The sequence below is a fragment of the Urocampus carinirostris genome, chromosome 11 (genome assembly GCF_059441175.1).
Source record: "Urocampus carinirostris isolate Australia breed hairy pipefish chromosome 11, RoL_Ucar_1.0, whole genome shotgun sequence".
NCBI lineage: Eukaryota > Metazoa > Chordata > Actinopteri > Syngnathiformes > Syngnathidae > Urocampus > Urocampus carinirostris.
In genome coordinates, this window is record NC_142359.1 from 4,635,174 (window position 1) to 4,658,449 (window position 23,276).

General features: G+C 41.6%; 1 protein-coding gene across 2 annotated transcripts in view; it reads right to left on the reverse strand.

Annotated features, from left to right (window-relative positions):
• Positions 1–5,264: 5,264 nt before the first annotated feature.
• The window catches only part of LOC148356256 (uncharacterized), a 144,619-nt gene continuing 126,607 nt past the window's right edge, over positions 5,265–23,276 (reverse strand). For both annotated transcript variants that reach the window (XR_015851981.1, XM_088346997.1), the window contains 2 exons: positions 8,930–9,050; positions 5,265–5,404 (listed from right to left, as the gene is read on the reverse strand). Coding sequence is in view for 1 of the 2 variants with exons in the window: in XM_088346997.1 (XP_088203123.1) it covers positions 9,010–9,050 (41 nt within the window). In the remaining variant the exon portion in view is untranslated. The remainder of the gene's footprint in view (positions 5,405–8,929; positions 9,051–23,276) is intronic.

The following is a 23,276-nucleotide window of genomic DNA, read 5'->3' on the forward strand; positions in this document are numbered from 1 at the left end:
CATGCCTCGTGAGGTGGAGCAGTTGGTGGGCTGGTGCAGGGACAACAGCCTGGTCCTGAATGTCGACAAAACTAAAGAGATCATTGTCGACTTTAGGAAAAACCAGCCCAACCATGCCCCACTTTGCATCAACAACAAGGCTGTGGAGGTTGTCAGCAGTATCAAGTTCCTAGGGGTGCACATTACAAACAAACTCACCTGGTCCGTGAACACTGCATCACTGGTTAAGAGGGCACAGCAGCGCCTGTACTTCCTGCGGAGGATGAGGAGAGCCCACCTGCCCCCACCCTCCCTCATTACATTCTACAGGGGCACCATAGAGAGTATCCTGACCAGCTGTATCTCTGTGTGGTGTGGAGGCTGCAGCGCTACCGACTGGGGTAGTGTGAGGAGGGTAACGAGGACAGCAGAGAAAATAATCGGGACTACACTTCCCTCCATTCAGGACATTGGCCAGAAGCACTGCCTATCCCATGCTAAAAACATTACCGGGGACCCCTCTCACCCCCATCATGGACTGTTCACTCTGCTAGCCTCTGGGAAGAGGTACTGCAGTGTGCGGTGCAGGACCACCAGGCTCCGCAATAGTCTAGTCCCCCTGGCCATTAGACTGTTAAATGGTCAATCTAACATATAGTTAACTTAAATCTAAACGGCTGCTAATCTGACTTTTTGCACTACTGGCAGTTTTTTTTTTATAGCTTGCCACTCCTTGCACATTGCTCTCTGCACTATTGTAATTACAGCGTTATTGTTACAGTGTTAATGTTACTGTGTACCTGACTTGTTAACCTGACTGCCCATTTTGCACATCTGGTTAGCTACTCTTCTTGCACTATCGGCACTATGGTAAAATACTATACGTAGCCAAAATACAATACAACATTATTTATATCTGTACATTCAAGGAAACTGTGGGGGTCAGATGCATCGACATTTCGTTCTGTATACACGTGTACTAGAATGACAATAAAGTAGATCTGAATCTGAATCTGAATCTGAATCTGAAAGGGGTTTTGTAACTTCTTCGGAAATGTTTTTCCCCCAGTTTTCTCAGAAAAGTTGGGTCACCTTGCTCCCTGCCAGAATCTCTTGGCAGGTCAAACACCAGTCCTTCGTCCAAGGCGATCATTAATAATATTTGTTTGCCAAGAATTTCCCGTAATGTAAGCAGTCTCTAATCTACAACACTGTTTTTATTCTTGCAACAATTGTATCCTCTTCTAACTATTAATCAAGCTGGCCTTCGTTCTTGGTGCCGGGAAGCCCGCTCGAGAGCTTGCCTCCCTGCATTGCAAACCTGCTCGAGAGCTGGCCTCCCTACATTTACAGTTACGCATTGTGTTACAAAGTTTCACCATCCTTATTGCTCAGGGTATATGGTAAATGGTTTGCATTTATATAGCGCTCTTCAAGTCAATGAAGACCTCCCAAAGTGCTTGACAATGTGCCTCACACTAACCCATTCACACACACACCAATAGCGGCCATGCAGCCATGCAAGGCGCCGACCTTTCTTATTGGGGGCATTAGGGATTCAGTGTCTTGCCCTAAGACACTTCGACATATAACATGGAGGAGCCGGGAATCGAACCTGCGATCTCTTGATCTATTATACTCGCACGCCATCTAGCGACCAACATTATACACTGCATTTAAACAGGTGATTCCTGTCCAAACCAATAACATTGGTTTCCTGTGTTCATGTAATCTCGTTTAAACCAATCAGAGGTGTTGTTTCATTCTTGTGTTTTCCAACAAATGAGCCTGTAGCCATAGGCAGAGCGTGATTCCTTCTTGGAAGCACGGCCCTGCAATGAATAGAATAGAATATACCTTTATTGTCATTGTTACAAAATGGGTTGAACATATTGTGACAACGAAATTGGACGTGGCACTCTAGTGTCACATTAAAGAGAAGGATAAAAGAAAACAAAAAAGATAAAGGAACACTGACATTAAAAAGATTTACTGGAGAGCCTGAAGCCGCTGCACTCGCGCGCGCCGCCATCTTGGAAAGAAAGCTGTCGTCGTCCTCCAGCTTGGACTGTGACGGGTATCAAAGGGTCTATAGCAAATTGCTTGGTTGGATCCCTTGGACGCTAGGGTAGTAGGGGCACCATTTCCTGTGGTGTGTCATAGGCAAGTACAGCCTGGTGGCGCCCATCTCTCTCCAGGCCATCCTTGCTTGGGTAACACTTCCCTCAACGCCGACTTCACCTCTGGCATTGTGACCTTCGACTCGCAAGATTGCAGTTGCCAAGACAACGTTTCTGTTCGGTGACGTCCTTTTCAGGGTATCAAAACCCTAATTCTCTAACTATTTTTTTTTTAATTGAAGGGACCAGGAGGCAGACACAAATCGGTAACCTCCTAGGAAAACGGGACGTCTGTCTACCGCATCGATGTCCCATTGATTCAGGCTTTGTGTCTCACGGATACTATCCCTTACACACATACACAAAGCATCCCCGGCCGTGCTACTTAATATGTTTGAGGAGTCTGATGCGCCTCATCTGTAAAAGGAAGAGCTTTGCCTTTTTTCCTTCTCTACATAAGACGGTGATGCCGGGAAGCAAAATGGGTCGGTGTGAGGCCGCGGCTGCTCTGAAGTTGGCCTGGTGGGACCGAGGGTTTATTGGCTGAGAGGGGCCCTGAGAACTTGAATGAAAGGGGCTTTTGAAACTTCTCACATTAGAGAAACGCCGCTGCAACTGCAAAAAAAAAAAAAAAAAAAAAAAATAAAATAGAAAAACAACCCCCCGCCACCTTCCGGTGCATACATGCATTAGCCATATCGAGAAAAAACACACTTTGGCTGCCTTTTTATCAGCGAGTCCGAGAGATGAGACTGAGCTCTAATTGGTCCCGAGGGAGACTGGCAGGGCGAGCGAGGCAACAAGGAGGCCGGAGTCCCGTGGGACCGACAACAGGAGGCGGGGAGAAAAAAGGGGACCGCTCCACAAGTCGAGAGGGAAACCACAACACGAAATAATTACCGTAAATTCTGGACTACGGAGCGTCTCTGATTAAAAGCTGCATGCGCAATTTATAGGGTTCGTAGACCTTTTTCATGGCCAAATTCGAGCAGTTTTTGAGGACTTTTAAGGACAATTTTCCAATGTCTCCAGTACCATTGGTGTGAATTCATACCTGTCAACCTGTACATTTTTGCCGTACAAAGTACGTTTACTATGCATTTTAAGACGTGTACGACGTACAAGAAAATCTCTACGGAAAAACGCAAATTCGGTATATACACCGACTATCACCAAACGGCAAATCAATCAAGTCAAACGAGTTCGCCGCGGTAGCCTCTATCTCGGTATCGTTTTTTTCCTTTGCAAACGAAGCGAGCGGTTTGATGCTACTGTGCGTATGCGTCTGCCGCCTAGGGATTTCCCATCATGCATCATTCAGTGGTAGTTGTGTAGTGAAAGGAAGTCCGTCTATTTTTAGAGAACCGGCTTTTTAGGCTCAACTCATTAAAGGGAGCCGGCTCTCCAACGGCTCACTTGCTTTGATGCATTATATTACGAATGATAATGTTGTATAAAAAGTTAAGAAAAAAAGGAAGTATAAAAAGAGAACATGAAAAAAGACCGGTTTGTGGTTATCCTTTTAATCAGTATATCACCAACAATAATTTAATGCAGAAAATGAGAAAATGTATGTGCATGTATTTTTTCCTTCTACAGTGAACGTACAAGCGACTTCATTTTCGAACTTTAAAAAAAATAAATAAACCTCATTCATGTCGAGCAACTCGGTATCTCACAACAAAATGTTCATTAACAATATATATGATGTAACGAATCACATAACACAGTAAGATCACACATTTAGTTGGATCCGGCCATCTCTGTCTGTCCCTCACCCCCTCATACACCCCCCTCTGGAGGGAAAAAAAAGCCTATGCAACAAGGACAGTACAAACATCTTCTTTGTACCTTTATCTCTTTGTTGTCTTTGTCCTCACTGTAAAATGTGGATATGACATAACAGAACACATGTACAATATAACACGTTAAACTACATAAATAAACACGTTTGAAAAAAAATACAGTGAATACGACAGTTTGTAAGGGCATGGAGCCCTGGAGCTTGACAGGTATGTGAATTACAGCTGCACACTTAACAGAAATCTAATCGACATTGCGTTTTTTCAAGGATTTATGGACAGCAACCCTGACAAAGGTCCCCAGAAGAGGGCGCTGTTTCATCAAGTTAAACCCTTTGAAAACACTGCGAAACTCACCTTAAGACATCTCTCTATCTATATAACAAAGCTATATCCCCCTGGAGTGAGGTGGCTAGAGTCAAGAACACACTCAAATTCACCAAAAACATTCATTCCGTTTCGCTCTTCCAAACCTGACACTGAACATTAAGCCCACAGACCAATAAGGGCTGAGTTACTGTGCCATGTAGCTCTTCATCAGCATATGCTGGTTGACCCCCTCTGCATCATATGCGTCAATCTCAGTCATTCTTAACTATCCTTCGCCATTCACTGGTATCCCTAGCACACACTCTTGCATCCATTAGATTAACAGACCTCACATCCAGAGCACGTTTCACCCATCCATCCACCCATATTTGGGTCTTCTTCTCATTTTATGTCCTACCACCTCTACAATACATACTCATTTTGTCAAAGGGCCTTCATCCAGTCTTTTAATATGACCAAACTAACATTTTAATCAACTCTCTCAGTGCTTCCTCATTCTTTAACCTATGCAGTCGCGTCACTCCACACATACTAGGCAAAAATCTCATTTCAAAGACATTTAACGTATTACGCTCACCTATTTACTCTCAAACCCATCACCTCTGAGCCATAGATTACTGTTAGTACCACCACATCTACATACAATCCTGTTGGAATAATATACATATATTTATCCTACAGTTGACATTAATATGTTATAAGTGTTCTCAGCCCTTTTTGTATAGTTTTCAGCCGTAAGCTGTTCTTCAAGGCCATGAGTTGTTTTTTTTTGTTTCTGTCTCTTTCACATTCCAGTGGGTGCACCCTGACCTGTGCATGCCATAACTCAAGTTGTTTTTCTCCAAGAACCTTAATATTAGAAGGGAGGGTTCGGGGACTTGTTCAGAGCGAGGAGGAGATTTGTAACAGCCTGGTCTCCGCCGCTCTCATGATAATGATTAATAAAATAACCAATTCTCAATGACCGATTCTCTATGTCTTATTTTATTTCAAAGCGTTTTATTAAAAATGTTGGGGACTTAAACCTAACAAATCCCCGCTTAGTATCCATTTGCAGATACATTTGAACAATCCCTTCAGCACCCCCTCTGCCTGGCACCCTTCACTCACCCTCTTCTTCACATCCTCCTTCAGACCACCACTTGCTGCTACGCACTAGATGTTTTCTTCTTCCTGGTATGGGCACAGCAGAAAATAGTTGATGAGGAGGCATTTGTCTACCGAGGGGAGTCATAGTGATTACAGCTGTTTACCCGCGCTTCATTGAATTTCTTCACTTTGACATTTAGAGCACTGAGCAGAAATCACATCCTGTCATCACCAGCCGAGGTCCCTGAAGTTTCTTTGTTTTAATAAAACAGTCAAATTCCCCTGGTCCGCACCAGTTTCTAAGCAGGCTGGGCGGTGGGCGTCCAAAGTTTCTTGGAAAACAAAACGACGAAACCGCATCATATTCAGAGGTGGGTCCATTTGCTTAAGTAAGCTTTTGGGACATTTTGTACTTTAAATCACAACACTTTTTAATTTTACTTGATTTCTGAAGAAGGAACTGTACTCTTACTTGGCTACATTGAAACAGTACCCTAAATCCCCTTCACTTAAGTCCGCGTCTGTCTGTCTCCGCTAAGGCCCATTTATTTGGTCAAAGACCTCGTTTCTTTTATTCTGATTTGATCAGTGAACCAGACAACCACCAGGTGGCACTTGTGAGCAGGGTTAAGGAACTTTCTATTTATTTTTTATTGTGTTTGTACTGTATGCGCAGTGTATATAGCTCTAGCCTCACACTTATATATATTTTTAATCCACAGAGGATTCACTCAAATGAGTACACAGACTTTATTGTTGATTGGATGGAACTATGATGATCTGATTTAATGTTACTAAGTACTTGACTAGTTTTTTCACCAAGAACTTCTTTACTTGTTCTCAAATAATTATTTGGATGGATACCTTTTACTTCTACTTGAGTCATATTTTTCTGAGGTAACAGTACTTTTACCTTGTGTACGATGTTCCCTCTAAGCTGCGCCTGCACGTTCTCAGCGCACAAGAAAATCGAGCCAGCGCACAAAAATCAGGGCTCGAAATTGCTAATTAAGAAGCGAATTAAGTCAAAGTTACAGCGCATGAAGGTAAAAATACTCGAGTTGCCCTGACGTTATGTTCTAAATGCGGTATTTTGAAGTCAAGGTCGAAGTAGAACGAAGTTGAGTAAAGTCAGTAGAGTTTTTCGAGAACCGGCTTCTTCGGCTCGGCTCACTAAAGAGAACCGGCTCTCTCGGGTCCTAAACGGCTCTTCAGGTTGTTTTTGCTTCTTTAATCCCTACACGACCAAATATTATGTAAAAATGTGCACAAAATAACTTAAAGGAAGGGGGGAAATAGAACAAAAAATAAAAAAAATACCAAAATGAAAAAGTAGTGAAAAGCTGAGAAAAAAGAAGGAAAAATTCAGAAAAAAAGCCAGAAAAAAAAAGAAGAGAAAGAAACAAAAGAAAAAAGTAAATAGAGAACAAAAAGAAAAAAGTAACAGCTAGGAAAAATAAAACACAATGAGATTTTTTCAAAGGAATTTAAAAAAATTGTAAAAAAACGGGGAAAAAGAAGAAAAAGTTTGTGTTGCGTTCAAATAATTTCCAATGATATCAAGTCAATCTTGTTGCCAACATTGTACTTCCACTAAAAATGTGATTAAGTACAGTTCTGTATCTTACAACCGACTCAATAAGCCCAAAAATGTTAGTATTATGCGTCAAAAGATACCACGAAAAAAAAATGAAAATCTTGTAAAAGAATTGTTGTAAAAACAAATTTGTTTGTAGGCTGTAAAACCTTTGCAATAAAACATTAGTCAATTCATTCAAAAGTGAAACATTTTTTTGCATTGCCGGAAACTCAACAAAATGTCAAGTTTTGGACATGTTCGATAATGACTTAGTTGCCACACTTGGGATTGCCGTTGCTCACTGTTGTTTCAAGCGTTGCTCACCGACTTTGTGTGAACGCTCAGACCCGTAAGGAAAATTACAGGGAACATTGCTTGTGTACATTTTTGGCTATTCTACCCACTTCTGATCTTATTGTAACCCGCAGTGTTTGAAAAATGTAGTGGCTTGTAGGCCAGAATTTACGGTAAGAAAAGGGGAAAGATAAGATAAACTAAAAACAAAAAAAGCATTCAAATCACGCCGGACGTAGAAAATTGCACTGCTATGAAAGGACCTCCTTACTGTACACGATTTATATGTATTAAGCAGGGTTGGGTAGGGTTACTTTAACTGGATTACTTTCAATTACTTTTGGATTACTTCAATACCAAACATGCTAATAAAAGACAAAAGAAACTAAATAGGAATAAAATGACTAAATTTTGTGCAGGCTTGGGGAGTAACGGGACACAAGGAACGGCAAAAATGATGTTGGCAAGCTGTTTGGATTTATTTTCATTTTGTTTATGTCACATTTTATGTTCGTTTTGCCTGAGATCGAAGAGATCAAAGCCAGGAGAGAAAGCTTACCACGTGTTGTGAGTCATCATTTTATTCCTATTTAGTTTATTTTGTCTTTGATTAGCATATTTGGTATTGGAGTCATCCAAAAGTCATTGAAAGTAATCCAGTTAAAGTAACCCTACCCAACCCTGGTCGCATTTTATGTTCGTTTTGCCGGAGATCAAAGCCAGGAGAGAAAGCTTACCACGTGTTGTGAGTCCTCATTTTATTCATATTTAGTTTCTTTTGTCTTTGATTAGCATATTTGGTATTGGAGTCATCCAAAAGTCATTGAAAGTAATCCAGTTAAAGTAACCTTACCCAACCCTGGTCGCATTTTATGTTAGTTTTGCCGCAGATCAAAGAGATCAAAGCCAGGAGAGAAAGCTTACCACGTGTTGTGAGTCATCTTTTCATTCATATTTAGTTTCTTTTGTCTTTTATTAGCATATTTGGTATTGGAGTAATCCAAAAATAATTGAAAGTAATCCAGTTAAAGTAACCCTACCCAACCCTGGTCGCTTTTTATGTTAGTTTTGCCGGAGATCAAAGAGATCAAAGCCAGGAGAGAAAGCTTACCATGTGTTGTGAGTCATCTTTTCATTCATATTTAGTTTCTTTTGTCTTTTATTAGCATATTTGGTATTGGAGTAATCCAAAAATAATTGAAAGTAATCCAGTTAAAGTAACCCTACCCAACCCTGGTCGCTTTTTATGTTAGTTTTGCCGGAGATCAAAGAGATCAAAGCCAGGAGAGAAAGCTTACCATGTGTTGTGAGTCATCATTTTATTCATATTTACTTTCTTTTGTCTTTTATTAGCATATTTGGTATTGGAGTAATCCACAAGTCACTGAAAGTAATCCAGTTAAAGTAACCCTACCCAACCCTGGTCGCTTTTTATGTTCGTTTTGCCGGAGATCAAAGCCAGAAGAGAAAGCTTACCACGTGTTGTGAGTCATCATTTTATTCATATTCAGTTTATTTTGTCTTTTATTCGTATATTTGGTATTGGAGTAATCCAAAAGTCATTGAAAGTAATCCAGTTAAAGTAACCCTACCCAACCCGGATATTAAGTCCAATTCCCGTATCTACACTCCAGTCTACTCTCGGGTCCCTGAGGGTACGGCAATAGATGGAGAGGGCTGTTTTGAGGTGCCGCTCCAATCGGATGAAAAGAATACTTGATCAGAAGCTCCCTAACCTGCAACCAACACCTTGGTCTCTCGCCCCTCCAGCAGTTTCTACACACGGATTTCCTGCAGGTGATTCTCGTGGCGCCGGCTATTGTTTTGGATACAGCGACTCCACTGCCGCCACATCCCCTGCAGCAGAGTAAACAACATACACTATGTGGTTCATTTGTGCCTGTGTAAATGACTTACTAAACGCTCATGGCATGCATGTACAGTGCGCATACCTGTCAACCTGTAGGCTTTTACCGTACAAAGTACATTTATTATGCATTTTAAGACGTGTACGATGTACAAGAAAATATGTACGGAAAAACGCAAATTTGTCAATTATGGGTACCATCCGGTATACGCCGACAGTCACCAAACGGCAAATCAATCAAATCAAACGAGTTCGCCGCGGTAGCCTCTATCTCGGTATCGTTTCTTTTGTTGCAAACGCAGCGAGCGGTTTGATGCTACTGTGCGCATGCGTCTGCCGTCTGGGGATTTCCCATCATGCATCATTCCATGGTAGTTGTGTAGTGAAAGGAAGTCCGTCTCTTTTTAGGGAACCAGCTTTTTCGGCTCAACTCATTAAAGAAAAAGGCTCACTTGCTTTGATGCATTATCATACCTGTCAACCTGTAGGCTTTTGCCGTACAAAGTACGTTTATTATGCATTTTAAGACGTGTACTACGTACAAGAAAATCTGTACGAAAATTGCAAATTTGTCAATGCTGGGTACCATCCCGTATACACCGATCATCACCAAACGGCAAATCAATCAAATCAAACGAGTTCACCGCGGTAGCCTCTATCTCGGTATCGTTTTTTTCCGTTGCAAACGAAGCGAGCGTTTGATGCTACTGTGCGCATGCGTCTGCCGCCTGGGGATTTCCCATCATGCATCATTCCGTGGTAGTTGTGTAGTGAAAGGAAGTCTGTCTCTTTTTAGGGAACCGGCTTTTTCGGCTCAACTCATTAACGAGAGCCGGCTCTCAAAAGGCTCACTTGCTTTGCTGCATTATCATACCTGTCAAGCTGTACGTTTTTGCCGTACAGAGTACATTTATTATGCATTTTAAGACGTGTACGACGTACAAGAAAATCTGTACGAAAATTGCAAATTTGTCAATGCTGGGTACCATCCCGTATACACCGATCATCACCAAACGGCAAATCAATCAAATCAAACGAGTTCACCGCGGTAGCCTCTATCTCGGTATCGTTTTTTTCCGTTGCAAACGAAGCGAGCGTTTGATGCTACTGTGCGCATGCGTCTGCCGCCTCTGATTTCATGTGGTAGTTTGTGTAGTGAAAGGAAGTACGTCTATTTTTAGGGAACCAGCTTTTTCGGCTCAACTCAGCAAAGAGAGCCGGCTCTCAAACGGTTCACTCGCTTTGATGCATTATACAGTGGAACCTCAGTTTTCGAACGCCTCTCAGTTCGAACAAATCGGAGTCCGACCAAAAATTTCGAGAAATTCTTGCTTCGCTGTTCGGTCAAAAAATCAGAGTTCGAACGCCGGGAATGCGTGAGTGCGTACGCTAGGGTGCGATGCCAAGCGGCGTACGGGTGTTTTAGCCCCTTATTATGCCTCCGAAGAAAGTCAGTGCAAGCAGCAAAGTTGCTACAAGTGAAAAAAGAAAAGTAGTGCGTACAACTATTGCATTTAAGAAAGAAATAATAGCCAAATATGAAGGAGGTGTGCGAGCGCCTTCTGCTGACCACCACAAAGGTAAGAAATCCTATTCATAAGATTACGATAACGAGAACGTACGATTAGCCTGGGTTAGCTTCATGTTTACGTTAAACATTCAGGGTGTTGGAACGGAGCCCCCTTTCCAATGAACTGCTCACCGCTTGTTGTGGAGACCCGGGTTCTAAATGACTTGTAAACAACCTGTTTTTTTATTTTTACACAATCATGTTAGCATAATCTTTGGTACGGAAGATTACGCTAACGCGAACGTACGATTAGCCTGGGTTAGCTTTATGTTTACGTTAAACATTCAAGGTAAACATTCAGGGTGTTGGAACGGATTAAAACGATTTACATTATTTTTAATGGGAAAAATGATTTCCGTGATCGAACAAATCGGTTTTCGAACAGGGTTCTGGAACGGATTATGGTCGAGAACCGAGGTTCCACTGTATTACGAATGATGATGTTGTATAAAGAAGTTAAGAAAAAAAGGAAGTATAAAAGGAGAAAATGAAAAATGACAGGTTGGTGGTTATCCCTTTAATCAGTATATTACCAACAATAATGTAATGCAGAAAATGAATGAATAATTTGAATAAGAAAATGTATTATTCTACTTCATTCTATTTGCATGTATTTTTGCCTTATATAGTGAACGTCCAAGCGACTTCATTTTTGAACTTTTTTTACGATAAACCTCATTCATGTCGAGCAACTCGGTATCTCACAAGAAAATGTTCATTAACAATACATATGATATAACAAAACACATAACACAGTGTTTTGAATAACAATTGACGCTTCTTCAATCATAAAAAACGAGTTATCGTATATTACATCATTATAACAATCATTTGTTAATCCAGAACGGAAACAGGACCCAGTTGCGTGACGTTTACCACAAGTTTCATTAAAAGAAAGAGGAAGAGCTGCCCCCACGATCCGGTGTTCGCTGGATGCGGGAAGCAAGTCGCTCTCGGATTTGGACTGTGATCCGAACACGGAAGTAGATCTTCCGTAGCGAGCGATGGCTGTGTCAGGGACGGAAAAACGGGTCGGTAGCCGGGATTGGGGAGCAAGGCGTGGTCGGGAACGAGTCGTAAGCCAGAACGGGACAGTAGACGTAATAGGGGACAAAAAGAGGTCGTAAGCCGGCACGGGGGAGCAGACGTGGTCAGGATCTAAACAGGTCGTAGCCGGAGACAGACAGGAGCAAAAATGGAACAGGTGGGAGACAGGGTCGAAAAAGGCTTGCCTAGTATACAGTGAGGTTGGCAGACGGACTGACAACAGGACACTGACAAGACTGGGTTCAAATAGTGACAGGGAGCCAATCAGAACCGGCGGCACAGGTGAGTCACATCCCTAATCATGACAGATACAAACAATTTATGGTTATGAAAACATACCAAAGCAAATATAGCATCATTTTATCTTATTAGACTTATGTATGTAATTATTTTAAATAAGTGCAGTGGCTCTTAGCTCTCCAGGCCGTAATATAGTTAATGAAATAAAATGATAATGAAGGTGATTCCGATTCTGGTCTATCGAGTTAGAATGCAGTTTCAAGCATTCACAAGCACTTGAGTCAAAATTCAAGCACTTTTCAAACCTTAAAAACTCAACATAAAAATGTAAGCATTTTAGAGGATTTCAAACACCCGCAGGAACCCTGTGTGCCCTGCGAGCAATGTTCCCTGTAATTTTCCTTACGGGTCTGAGCGTTCACACAAAGTCGGTGAGCAACGCTTGAAACAACAGTGAGCAACGGCAATCCCAAGTGTGGCAACTAAGTCATTAGCAAACATGTCCAAAACTTGACATCAAGTTACATTTTGCTGAGTTTCCGGCAGCGCAAAATGATTTTTCTCTTTTGAATGAATTGACTCATGTACGATTGCAAAGCTTGTACGGCCTACAAAAGTGGTTTGTTCTTACAATTCTTTCACAAGATATCCATTTCTTTTTATTTCCTGACATATTTTGTCACATAACATTAACGTTTTTGAGGGCTTATTTCGTCGGTTGCAAGATACAGAACTGTACTTAATCACATTTTTTTAGTGGAAGTACAAGATTCACTTGATATATTGATATTTTTCTTCTTTTTTTCCGTGTCTTTTTCTACTTTTTTTAAATTCCGTTAAAAAAAATCTCATTGTGTTTATTTTTTCCGAGCTGTTCTTCTTTTTGTTCTCTATTTATTTTTTTCCTACATTTCTTTCTTTTCTTTTTTCTGTCTTTTTTCTTAATTTTTCCTTCTTTTTTCTCTTCCTTTTGTTTCTTTTTTTCTCAGCTTTTCACTACTTTTTCATTTTGGTATTTTTTTCTTTTTTGTTCTATTCTGCCTTTCCTCTAAGTCATTTTGTGCATAATTTGACATAATATTTGGTCATGTTGGGATTAAAGAAGCAAAAACAACCCGAAGAGCCGTTTAGGACCCGAAAGAGCCGGTTCCTTTTAGTGAGCCGAGCCGAAAAAGCCGGTTCTCAACAAACTCTACTAACTTTACTCTACTTCGTTCTACTTCGACTCGACTTCAAAATACCGCATTTAGGACACAACGTCAGGGGAACCCGTGTATTTTGACCTTCATGCACTGTAACTTTGACTTAAGTCGCTTCTTAATAAGTAATTTCGAGCCCTGATTTTTTGTGCGCTTGCTAGATTTTCTTGTGCGCCGAGGATGTCGAGCAGTGCGCAATTGCGCACTCCCGCAGCCTAGAAGGAACACTGATCTTGACCCTGGTTTATATCCTATTACGCTTAATTATGTGTCCCCTCCATTATTAGCTCGAGTCGTTTTCAATTTCTTCCCCCCCAAGAAAGCTTTTCAGCGAGAACAACACTTGAAAAAGGACAAAGCCGTGAAATTACCGCACGGCGGCCCTCATAATAGCCGTAAACATTCTCGGCAACATCATTAACGCGTCCGATGTAAGGACGCTCGGCTGAATTCTAATTTCGAGCGCAACATTTCAACTTTTGTTTCCGAGAAGGAAAAGTCTGGTTGAACGCGTCCCTCCCGGCGACTAAAATAATCACCGTCTAATTGGCTCGCTTAACATCACAACAATTACCATGTAAACCAAACAAGGCATCCGTGTAGACTTTTCCCCTTTGTTATGCGCGCTTGAAATACTTCGGCGTCGGAAAAACAACTTCTAATTACCGGATTCTTGACGTGAGATGTGGCCCGGGCATTAATAATACATCTGGCCTATTAGACACGCTGCAATATTTTTGAAGCCATTTATTCCGCTTACACAGTGGAACCTGGGTTCTCGACCATAATCCGTTCCAGAACCCTGTTCGAAAACCGATTTGTTCCATCACCGAAATCATTTTTCTCATTAAAAATAATGTAAATCGTTTTAATCCGTTCCGGAACCCTGAATGTTTACCTTGAATGTTTAACGTAAACATGAAGCTAACCCAGGCTAATCGTACGTTCGCGTTATCGTAATCTTCCGTACGAAAGATTACGCTAACGTGAACGTGTAAAAATAAAAAAATCAGGTTGTTTACAAGTCATTTAGCACCCGGGTCTCCACAACAAGTGGTGAGCCGTTCATTGGAAAGGGGGCTCCGTTCCAGCACCCTGAATGTTGGGCTCCGTTCCAACACCCTGAATGTTTAACGTAAACATGAAGCTAACCCAGGCTAATCGTACGTTCGCGTTATCGTAATCTTCCGTACAAAAGATTACGCTAACATGAACGCGTAAAAATAAAAATTAAAAAAGATAAAGAAAAGAATTATGCATAGGATTTCTTACCTTTGTGGTGGTCAGCAGAAGGCGCAGGTGGACAGTGGGGTATTCCCTAGCAAGATCAAACACTATTTTGCTATTATTTCTTTCTTAAATGCAATAGTTGTACGCACTACTTTTCTTTTTTCACCTGTAGCAACTTTGCTGCTTGCACTGACTTTCTTGGGAGGCATAATTAGGGGCTAAAACACTTGGTACACCTATATTAAAAGCGAAAGCAAAACGAAGCACGTCCGCACGCGATAACAGTCTGTCACGAAAAGAGCTATCTACACCCGTACGCCGCTCAGCATGGCACCCTAGCGTACGCACTCACGCATTACCGGCGTTCGAACTCCGATTTTTTTGACCGAACAGCGAAGCAAGAATTTCTCGAAATTTTGGGTCGGACTCCGATTTGTTCGAACTGAGAGGCGTTCGAAAACCGAGGTTCCACTGTATACTGTTTCGAGATGATTTGACTGTGGAACAAGAAACCGTAGGAAACAACACATCTGATTGGTTTAAACGAGATTACATGAACACAGAAAACCAATGTCAAATTCAAGCGCTTCTCAAGCACTTTTTAATGCCAGTTTTTGATTTTTTTCCAGTACTATCAAAGGATGAGATCCAGCGTGGATTTGGTTGTTTTTGAGTTTAATGACGAAAATAAATTCGCTATCTAGCTGATAGCAAATACTTTGTGCTATTGTGAGCTACGATTTTTTGAGTCAATGGGTGTCATGATGTGACTCAGCTGTGCCCGCTCCCTGTCACTATTTAAACCCGGTCCTGTCAATCCCCTGTTGTCAGTCCGCCTGCGAACCTCTGTTTATACAAGGCAAGCCTTTTCCGACCCTGACCCCCGCCTGTCCTGTTTCTGTTCCCATTTGTCTCCGGCTACGACCTGTTTTGATCCCGACCACGTCTGCTCTCCCGTCCCGGCTTACAATCTATTTTTGATCCCGACTAAGTTCTACTCTCCCGTCCTGGCTTACGACTCGTTTCCGACCCTGACCACGCTTTTGCTCTCCCATATTGAGTCATTTTGGACACAAAAAAACATGTTTGGAGATGCAAAAAAATTAAAAGCTTTCTATACTGTAAATGGAATGCGGCCAACTCTTTGGTGCATGTCCAATTGTCATTACTCATTAATTTCACCTGTGCCTGCTTGTTTGGCGCCTGCCGCTACTGGCTTCCTGATTGGTTCCCCGTCCATCTTAAGCTCAGTCCTTTCACTCGCCGGTTGTCAGTCCGTCAGCGAACCTCTGTTGTTACAAGGCAAGCATTTTGACCCTGACTCCCGCCTGTCCCGTTTTTTGCACCGTTTTTCACCCATCTGTTCCTGATCTCCCTGTTTGTCTCCGGCTCCGACCTGTTTTTGATCCCGACCACGTCTGCTCTCCCGTCCCGGCTACGACCTGTTTTGCTCCTGACCAAGTCTGCTCTCCCCTCCCGGCTTACAACTCGTTTCAGAACCCGACCTCGTTTTTGCTCTCCTGTCCGGGCTATCAACCTGTTTTTTCTGTCCCTCACATCGCCATCGCTCGCTACAGAAGATCCACTTCCGCGTCCGGATCACAATCCGAGTACGAGAGCGACTTGCTTCCCGCGTCCAGTGAGCATCAGATCGCGGGCGCTGCCCTTCCTCTTTCTTTCAATAAAATTGTGAGAAAACGTTACGCGATTGGGTCCGGTGTCCTAATGGATACTAACAGATATTAATGGTTTTTAAGGTCAAAGGTTTGGCATGTGTGTAAATGTGTTCATAAAATATATAATTTTACAGAGTTTATTGATAAAAATAATAACAAAAAATAGACAAAGTCCCATCGTCATCGTCTGGTCAGGGCGGCATGACGTTCCGTCACATCCGCAGGAACGCGGTTACCCGAGGGAGCGCGACCGTGTGAAAGTTCGTGCATCGTTCATGTGTGAGTTCGGTGTTCTTGCAATAAAATCTAAATTTGTTAGTGACATTTCTTGCATTTTGGAAATTGGAGGTATCGCAAAAATCTACCTTGTGTGCTGGTCGTGACAATGGGCTGCTATAAACTGACATGAATTCTGCCGTTCTGCTTCAACAATACACTCAATATGTCACACTTGTTTTAAAACACAGAAAGGGATCAATAGGTGTTCGGTAATAATTGAGTTCAATACAAAAGACAAAAAAAAAAAGAAAGTACAGTATGTATAAAAAGGAGAAAAATGAGCCAAATTTGGACTCATTTTAATAATATTGATTGCTCGGAAGCAGAGTGCATTCAATCTTTCAATATAAGAGTCTGCTAATCATTCGCTTTTTGTTCTACTTATTTTAATTTATATTTTTTGCGTGTTTTTCAGAGGATATGTGTATAAATTGGCTGAAAGAGAATTGTAAAGTTATTTTTTATTTATTTATGGAACAGAAGCGTTAATCATTTGTAAAAATAATTTATATGTTTGCATTTTCAGGGATTTTTGTCACGACCAGCACACAGGGCAGACCCAATCGCGTAACGTTTTCTCAAATTGTGATCCGAACACGGAAGTGGATCTTCCGTAGCAAGCGATGGCGGTGTCAGGGACGGAAAAACTGCGACTGGGAGAGCAAGGCGTGGTCGGGGTCGGAAACGAGTTGTAAGCCAGAACGGGACAGTAGACGTAGTTTGGGACAAAACGGGTCAAAAATCGGGACGAGAGAGCAGACGTGGTCAGGGTCAGAAACGAGTCCTAAGCCAGAACGGAGATAAGACGTAGTCGGGGACAAAAAGAGATGGGAAGCCTGGACGGGAGAGCAGATGTGGTCAGGATCAAAAACGGGTCGAAGCCGGGGACAGACGGGAGCAAATACGGGACAGGTGGGAGTCAGGGTCAAAAATGGCTAGCCTAGTGTTCACTGAAGTTCGCAGATGGACTGACAACAGGGGACAGACAGGACTGGGTTCAAATAGTGACAGTGAGCCAATCAGAACCCGCAGTGTTTGGTGCTAATCGGTAATCATGACAATTTTTGTTGTTGAAACTGAACTCTGTTCAGTGTATACAAAGCTAAAATAGTTTTGTATTTTATAACTTTTTGGCAAAAATACCCTGCAAAACATATGTAATGATTTGGTGCATAATGTTTTATTATTATTGATAATGTGAATCATTAAAAAAAAAAGTCTAAGGAGCCGTCAGTCAACTGAGCCAAAAAAAGCCACTTTTCTAAACCGAGCTGTCCTCTTGGTTGCAACCTGTAGGCAGCGGCGACAATTGACAGTGCCATAATGTCGAGCCAACAGAGCTGGCATGTTGGCGTCATTTTCAAACACTTTTCTTTAATTTTTCTTCGTTTATCGCGTGCTCTATTTAGTCAGACTACCAAGTAACATGGCAATGGCTCCAATTTCAAGCATTTTCAAGCTCTTCACCCCAAAATTCAAGCATTTCAAGCACCCGACCAACCCTGATGGAGAAACTGAAGCACTTCTACGACAAAGTGTCTTCATTGTCGTACCTTGTTACGGCGCTCGAGTCGCCGTGTCATATTGTAAGCGGGCAAATAAAAAGTCCCAAAGTGCCGCAATTAGGACAATTAAATCGAGCGAGAATGCAGAGCAGAAAGGAAAAGCTTCGGGGGAGAACGACACAAAGCAGCGCAAGAGAAAACAACAACAGCAACAACAAACTTGAATGTACTGCTTGAGCTCTTTTCCTTAATCAGATGCATGCAACGCGATGTGTTAGAAATACAGTGCCTTGCAAAAATAGTGGCCCCCGAGAACCTTTTTACATCTCGCCATATTTCAGGCTTCAAACTTACCTATAAAAAAACTGAAAATACAGTCTAAGAATCAACAAAACTTCAAGTGAAGAAACCACATCCATTCAACATTCAATATTTACCGAAAAGGTCTCGGAAACCCTAGTTATAGGGTCACTAAATGAGAGGATGTGGAAGTAAAGTGACTGAGTGGAAGAAAGAAGAGATTGTTGTGGAAAATAGACTTGCATTTGTAGAATAGATTTGCATACATTTAGAAATGTAGAAAGACTTGCTTACAGTTGTGAGAGATGTTGACATCATTTCGGGAAGGTCCTTGGCAGACAGTGAGTTTCCTTAAAAGGGCATGGGACCTGCAAGGACTCTCTGAGCAAACTGAGGCGAACAACATGTCCTAATAAGGGTACGACAGCATCTTCCTTGTCGGGACGTGAGGACTGGGCCGCCTCTTGGGTTGTACTCAAATTGAAGCTATAAAAGCATTGTTATGTCTAAAAGTTCTCTGAGTTCTTTGGGATGACGCAATAAAGAACTCCCCCTCATGGCAAGCGTCCGTGCATTTGTTGAATCACGTAAGAGAAGACTTAAACGATTATCGAACCTGCATTTTCTCCAACAAGATCGGAAGGATGATGACGAAAAGGAAGGTTGATGTGTTAGCCTTGAGTGAAACAAAGGTTTAATATTGTGCCAACAAATAAAAAAGGAAATGTAGGTGTTGCAAAAATATTGGCCTCCTTTGAGGTAATACTTAGTACAACCTTCTTTTGCTGCGTATCAGTCTTTTTCGGTATGTCTCTAGAAGTGTTGCACATCTTGAAACAAAAGTATGTGCCCATTCTTCCGTACAAACCAGCTCAACTGAAGATAAGCGACCCCAGAGCATGATGCTGTCACCACCATGGTTGACAGTGGGTATGGGGTTTTCAGGTTGATGTGCTGTGTTACTCTTACGCCGAACGTAACGCTTTCCATTCAGTCCAAAAATTCAATTTTGGTCTCATCTGACAAGAACCCCTTGTCCCACATGTTATTTGTGTCTTCCATGTGGCTTATGGTAAACGCCAATGTGCCCTTTATGGTATTTTTTCAGAAAGGGCTTTTCTTCTTGCAACTTTATCATAAAGGGTAGACTTATGTAGAGTATGACTAATAGTTGTGTTATGCACAGATTGTCCTACCTCAGCGGCGTATGCTTGCAGGAAATATAATGCGATCATGGGTCTCTTGGTTGCTCCTCTGATTAGTTATTTCCTTGTTTGGTACATACATTTAGGTTTGCAGTAGGTTTATGCCCTCTCCATTTTGATATTATTGCCCGCACAGTGCTCCGGGAGATGTGTAAATGTTACAAAATCTTTTTGAATCCCATTTCTGCTATTAAACAGAATCGGAATCCAAATCATGTCTTCTTGATTTTTCATAACGCCTTCTGTTTAGGTGCATTCAAACTGATACTAAAGGATTTTATACGATTGACTACAAGTTACATGTATTCAGTTTTATTCAGTTTAATGCAATAAAGATATTCACTGACTGTGCTTTAGTTCAATGTACAATAAAAGGTCAGGGCAGGCTGTGGAAGATGTTTTGTCTAGGACATTTCTGATAACAGGATGCCTGGGTGTGCTGACGCAGGACGACCAGAGATTGTTGGGCACAAAACAACTATCTTGGCACGCCCATGGGAGGAGCCGACACGACATCATGCGGGGAGAAGATAGCCAATAAGAGAAAGCTAAAGTTAGATCCAGATGACACATAGCCAATAGGGGAATAGTAGGATGTCTTTGCTTTGTTTGTTGAAATGTATAAATGATCCCGGGCAACTTGGATGGGGGCCGTTTCCTGTTTACACCTAGATCTGCTGTTAGGAATAATAAACATCCCCCCTGTGTGGAAATGTCGGCCTTTCTAGTCATTTCTCTTTCAAAAAACGAGCGCGCATATTTGTTGGATGAATATAGATTGTGTTTGGTTAATGGATTTAGATAATTAATTCGAACAGTTTGGTAAAACGGTATATTTTGACAGTTAAACCCCAACAATACCTAATGAAACACAGGTGCAGTTTTTTGTCAGTCATTTAGGTCAGAAATTCATCAGAAAACTTCTGGAGTCAGTTAGCTGAGCTGAGAGAACAGGGCGCCAAAACACGTACTTTTCAGTCCTTTCGTTGTATATACAAAACAATTAAACAATTGGGTTGCTTTATATGATTCTGTCACACATGTTGATGATTCTAAGAAAACATTTTAAGTATTTTAGCTTGAAGTTAGAAACCTGAAATCAGTGTTCCCTCTAAGCTGCGCGCGTGCGCACTGCTCGCACATTCTCAGCGCACAAGAAAATCTAGCTGGTGCACAAAAATCAGGGCTCAAAATTACTAATTGAGAAGCGACTTAAGTCAAAGTTACAGTGCATGAAGGTCAAAATACACGGGTTCCCCTGACGTTGTGTCCTAAATGCGGTATTTTGAAGTCGAGTCGAAGGAGAACGAAGTTGAGTAAAGTTAGTAGAGTTTGTCGAGAACCGGCTTCTTCGGCTCGGCTCACTAAAAGGAACCGGCTCTTTCGGGTCCTAAACGGCTCTTCAGGTTGTTTTTGCTTCTTTAATCCCAACATGACCAAATATTATGTCAAATTATGCACAACATGACTTAAAAGAAGGGGGGAATAGAACAAAAAAGAAAAAAATACCAAAACGAAAAAGTAGTGAAAAGCTGAGAAAAAAAGAAACAAAAGGAAGAGAAAAAAGAAGGAAAAATTAGAAAAAAGTCAGAAAAAAAGAAAAGAAAGAAAAAAGTAACAGCTTGGAAAAAATGTGTTTCAATTCAAATAATTTCCAATTATTTCAAGTGAATCTTGTTGCCAACATTGTACTTTCACAAAAAAAATGTGATTAAGTACAGTTCTGTATCTTACAACAGACTCAATAAGCCCCCAAAAATGTTAATATTATGCGACAAAATATATCAGGAAAAAAAAAGAAATGGATATCAAACGACGTTTGTAGGCCATCGTACATGAGTCAATTCATTCAAAAGAGAAAAATAATTTTGCATTGCCGGAAACTCAGCAAAATGTCAAGTTTCGGACATGTTTGATCATTAATTATCTTGCCACACTTGGGATTCTGGTTGCTCACTGTCAGGTTTTCAATGAAAATCTCTTGAATTTCTTTCTCAAGGTAATTCGCTTGTTTTTATATTACTACATATAAAAACAATGTTTCTCATACAAACACACACATAAAGTAACGCTTCAACAATGAGTGTAATTATATCTCTTGTACTTTTATCAATCTTGTATTCTTTTATATTGAAGTCGTGTTCTTGTCTGTACTGATTCCTCTGACGTTAATAAACACTCCCTCTCTCTGTTCGGGACCTCAGCCAAGAAGGACGTGAGTTCTTTGCTTCCACCATCATGTAGAACAGGGGTGTCAAACTCATTTTAACTCGGGGGCCACATGATAGAACAAACGTTCTCTCGGGGGCCGGACTAGTGGTTAAGAGAGAAACAAAAAGAGAGAAAGAAATAAGAGAAAGGGAGGGAGAGAAAAAGAGAGAGAGGGTGGGACAAAGAAAGAGAGAAACGGAGAAAGAGAGAGAGAAAAAAGAGTGAGAAAGAACAGGAGAAACAAACGAGATAAAAGGAGAACTAATGAGAGAGAGGCAAAGAAAGAAAGAGAAAGAAATCCAAAGAGAAATAGAAAGAACAAAAGAGAGGAGAGAAAAGAGAAGGGGGGGAAAGTGATAAGGGGAAAGCCAGAGATAGAGAGAGAGAGAAAAAAAGAAAAGAAGGAGAAAGGGAAAAAAGAAAGAGACCAAAAAAAGGTAAAAACAAAGAGAGAACGAGACAAAGAGAGACACAGAGAGTGAAAGAGCGAGAAAGAGAAATAAATACAAGTACAGAGTCCTTGCAAAAAGCACCTGGCTTTGTCAACATCAAGTGAATATATTTCATCCTGCAGCTTGTTTTTCTCTTGCACTTCTCTGAGCATTGTCTCGCGGGCCGGATTCAATCCCTTAGCGGGCCTGAAACGGCCCGCGGGCCGCCTGTTTGACACCCCTGATGTAGAATTAAACTATATACATGTATTTTATCTGTGCAAATATAGCCACTAAAGAGTTTTGATAATGTAATAATCTATCCCTGACACTCACTGTTGTTTCAAGCGTGGCTCACCGACTTAGTAAAGATCAAAGCGGCGCTGCCACGAGCGGCTGCCTTTTCCAGCAGCTGCCCTATTGTTTTATTGTCTGCTCCTATTTGACAACTACACTATGGATTACTTCTTTACATGGGTTTTAACGCACAAGAAATGCGTGTATTCAAAGAATTTCAACTCCTTGCCCTGAAGAATTCTCGTGCCGGCGTGATGAAGGGGCCTATCGTGGAGGAAAAGCCGGAGCTAGCGAAGCGGCTAGCGGCGTTATAAGTCTTCGGTACCATCCGTAATCATGGTAAATGCGAACTCACGACCAAATACAACGGGTCAGGTGTATCGACATTTCGTTCTGTGTACATTGTTACAAAGAATGACAATACAAAGGAAATTATTATTATTATTATTATTATTAAATAAGATCAGCGAGTGCTTTTGGAAAACATCGAAGCGCACGGGGAGCGCAGTTGCTGTGTTTTGCGGAAACGTGGCTCACGTTTAGCATTCCGGACGCTAACGTGTAGCCACCCGGAGCTACCCGGAGCAATCCGGCTTCAACGCCGCTAAACAGAGACACGAAAGCCGGGGGGAATCGGAGAGGAGGCGGACTTGCTAACACGAGGTGGTGTATCCCTGGACACAAAGAAAAATATTTCCATCTGCCGCAGGGATGTCGAACTTTTGGACTGGCGTGACGTCATCCACTTCGCTACAAGCACCCCTCGGGCATCATGCTCATCTGTTAATAAACAACAGGGTAGACTGCTGGAAGTGTGAATTTCCCTACGGGGATGAATAAAGTATCTATCTATCTATCTATCTATCTAGTATGAACGCTCAGACCCGTGGAAAATCACAGGGAACATTGCCTGAAATGTTGCAATACGGGGGTTGCAATACTTTCGCTAACTTTTCAAAATAATTCCTTATAGAATACAATCAGGCTGACGATGGAAACCCGCCTCACCCCCACACACACTTAAAA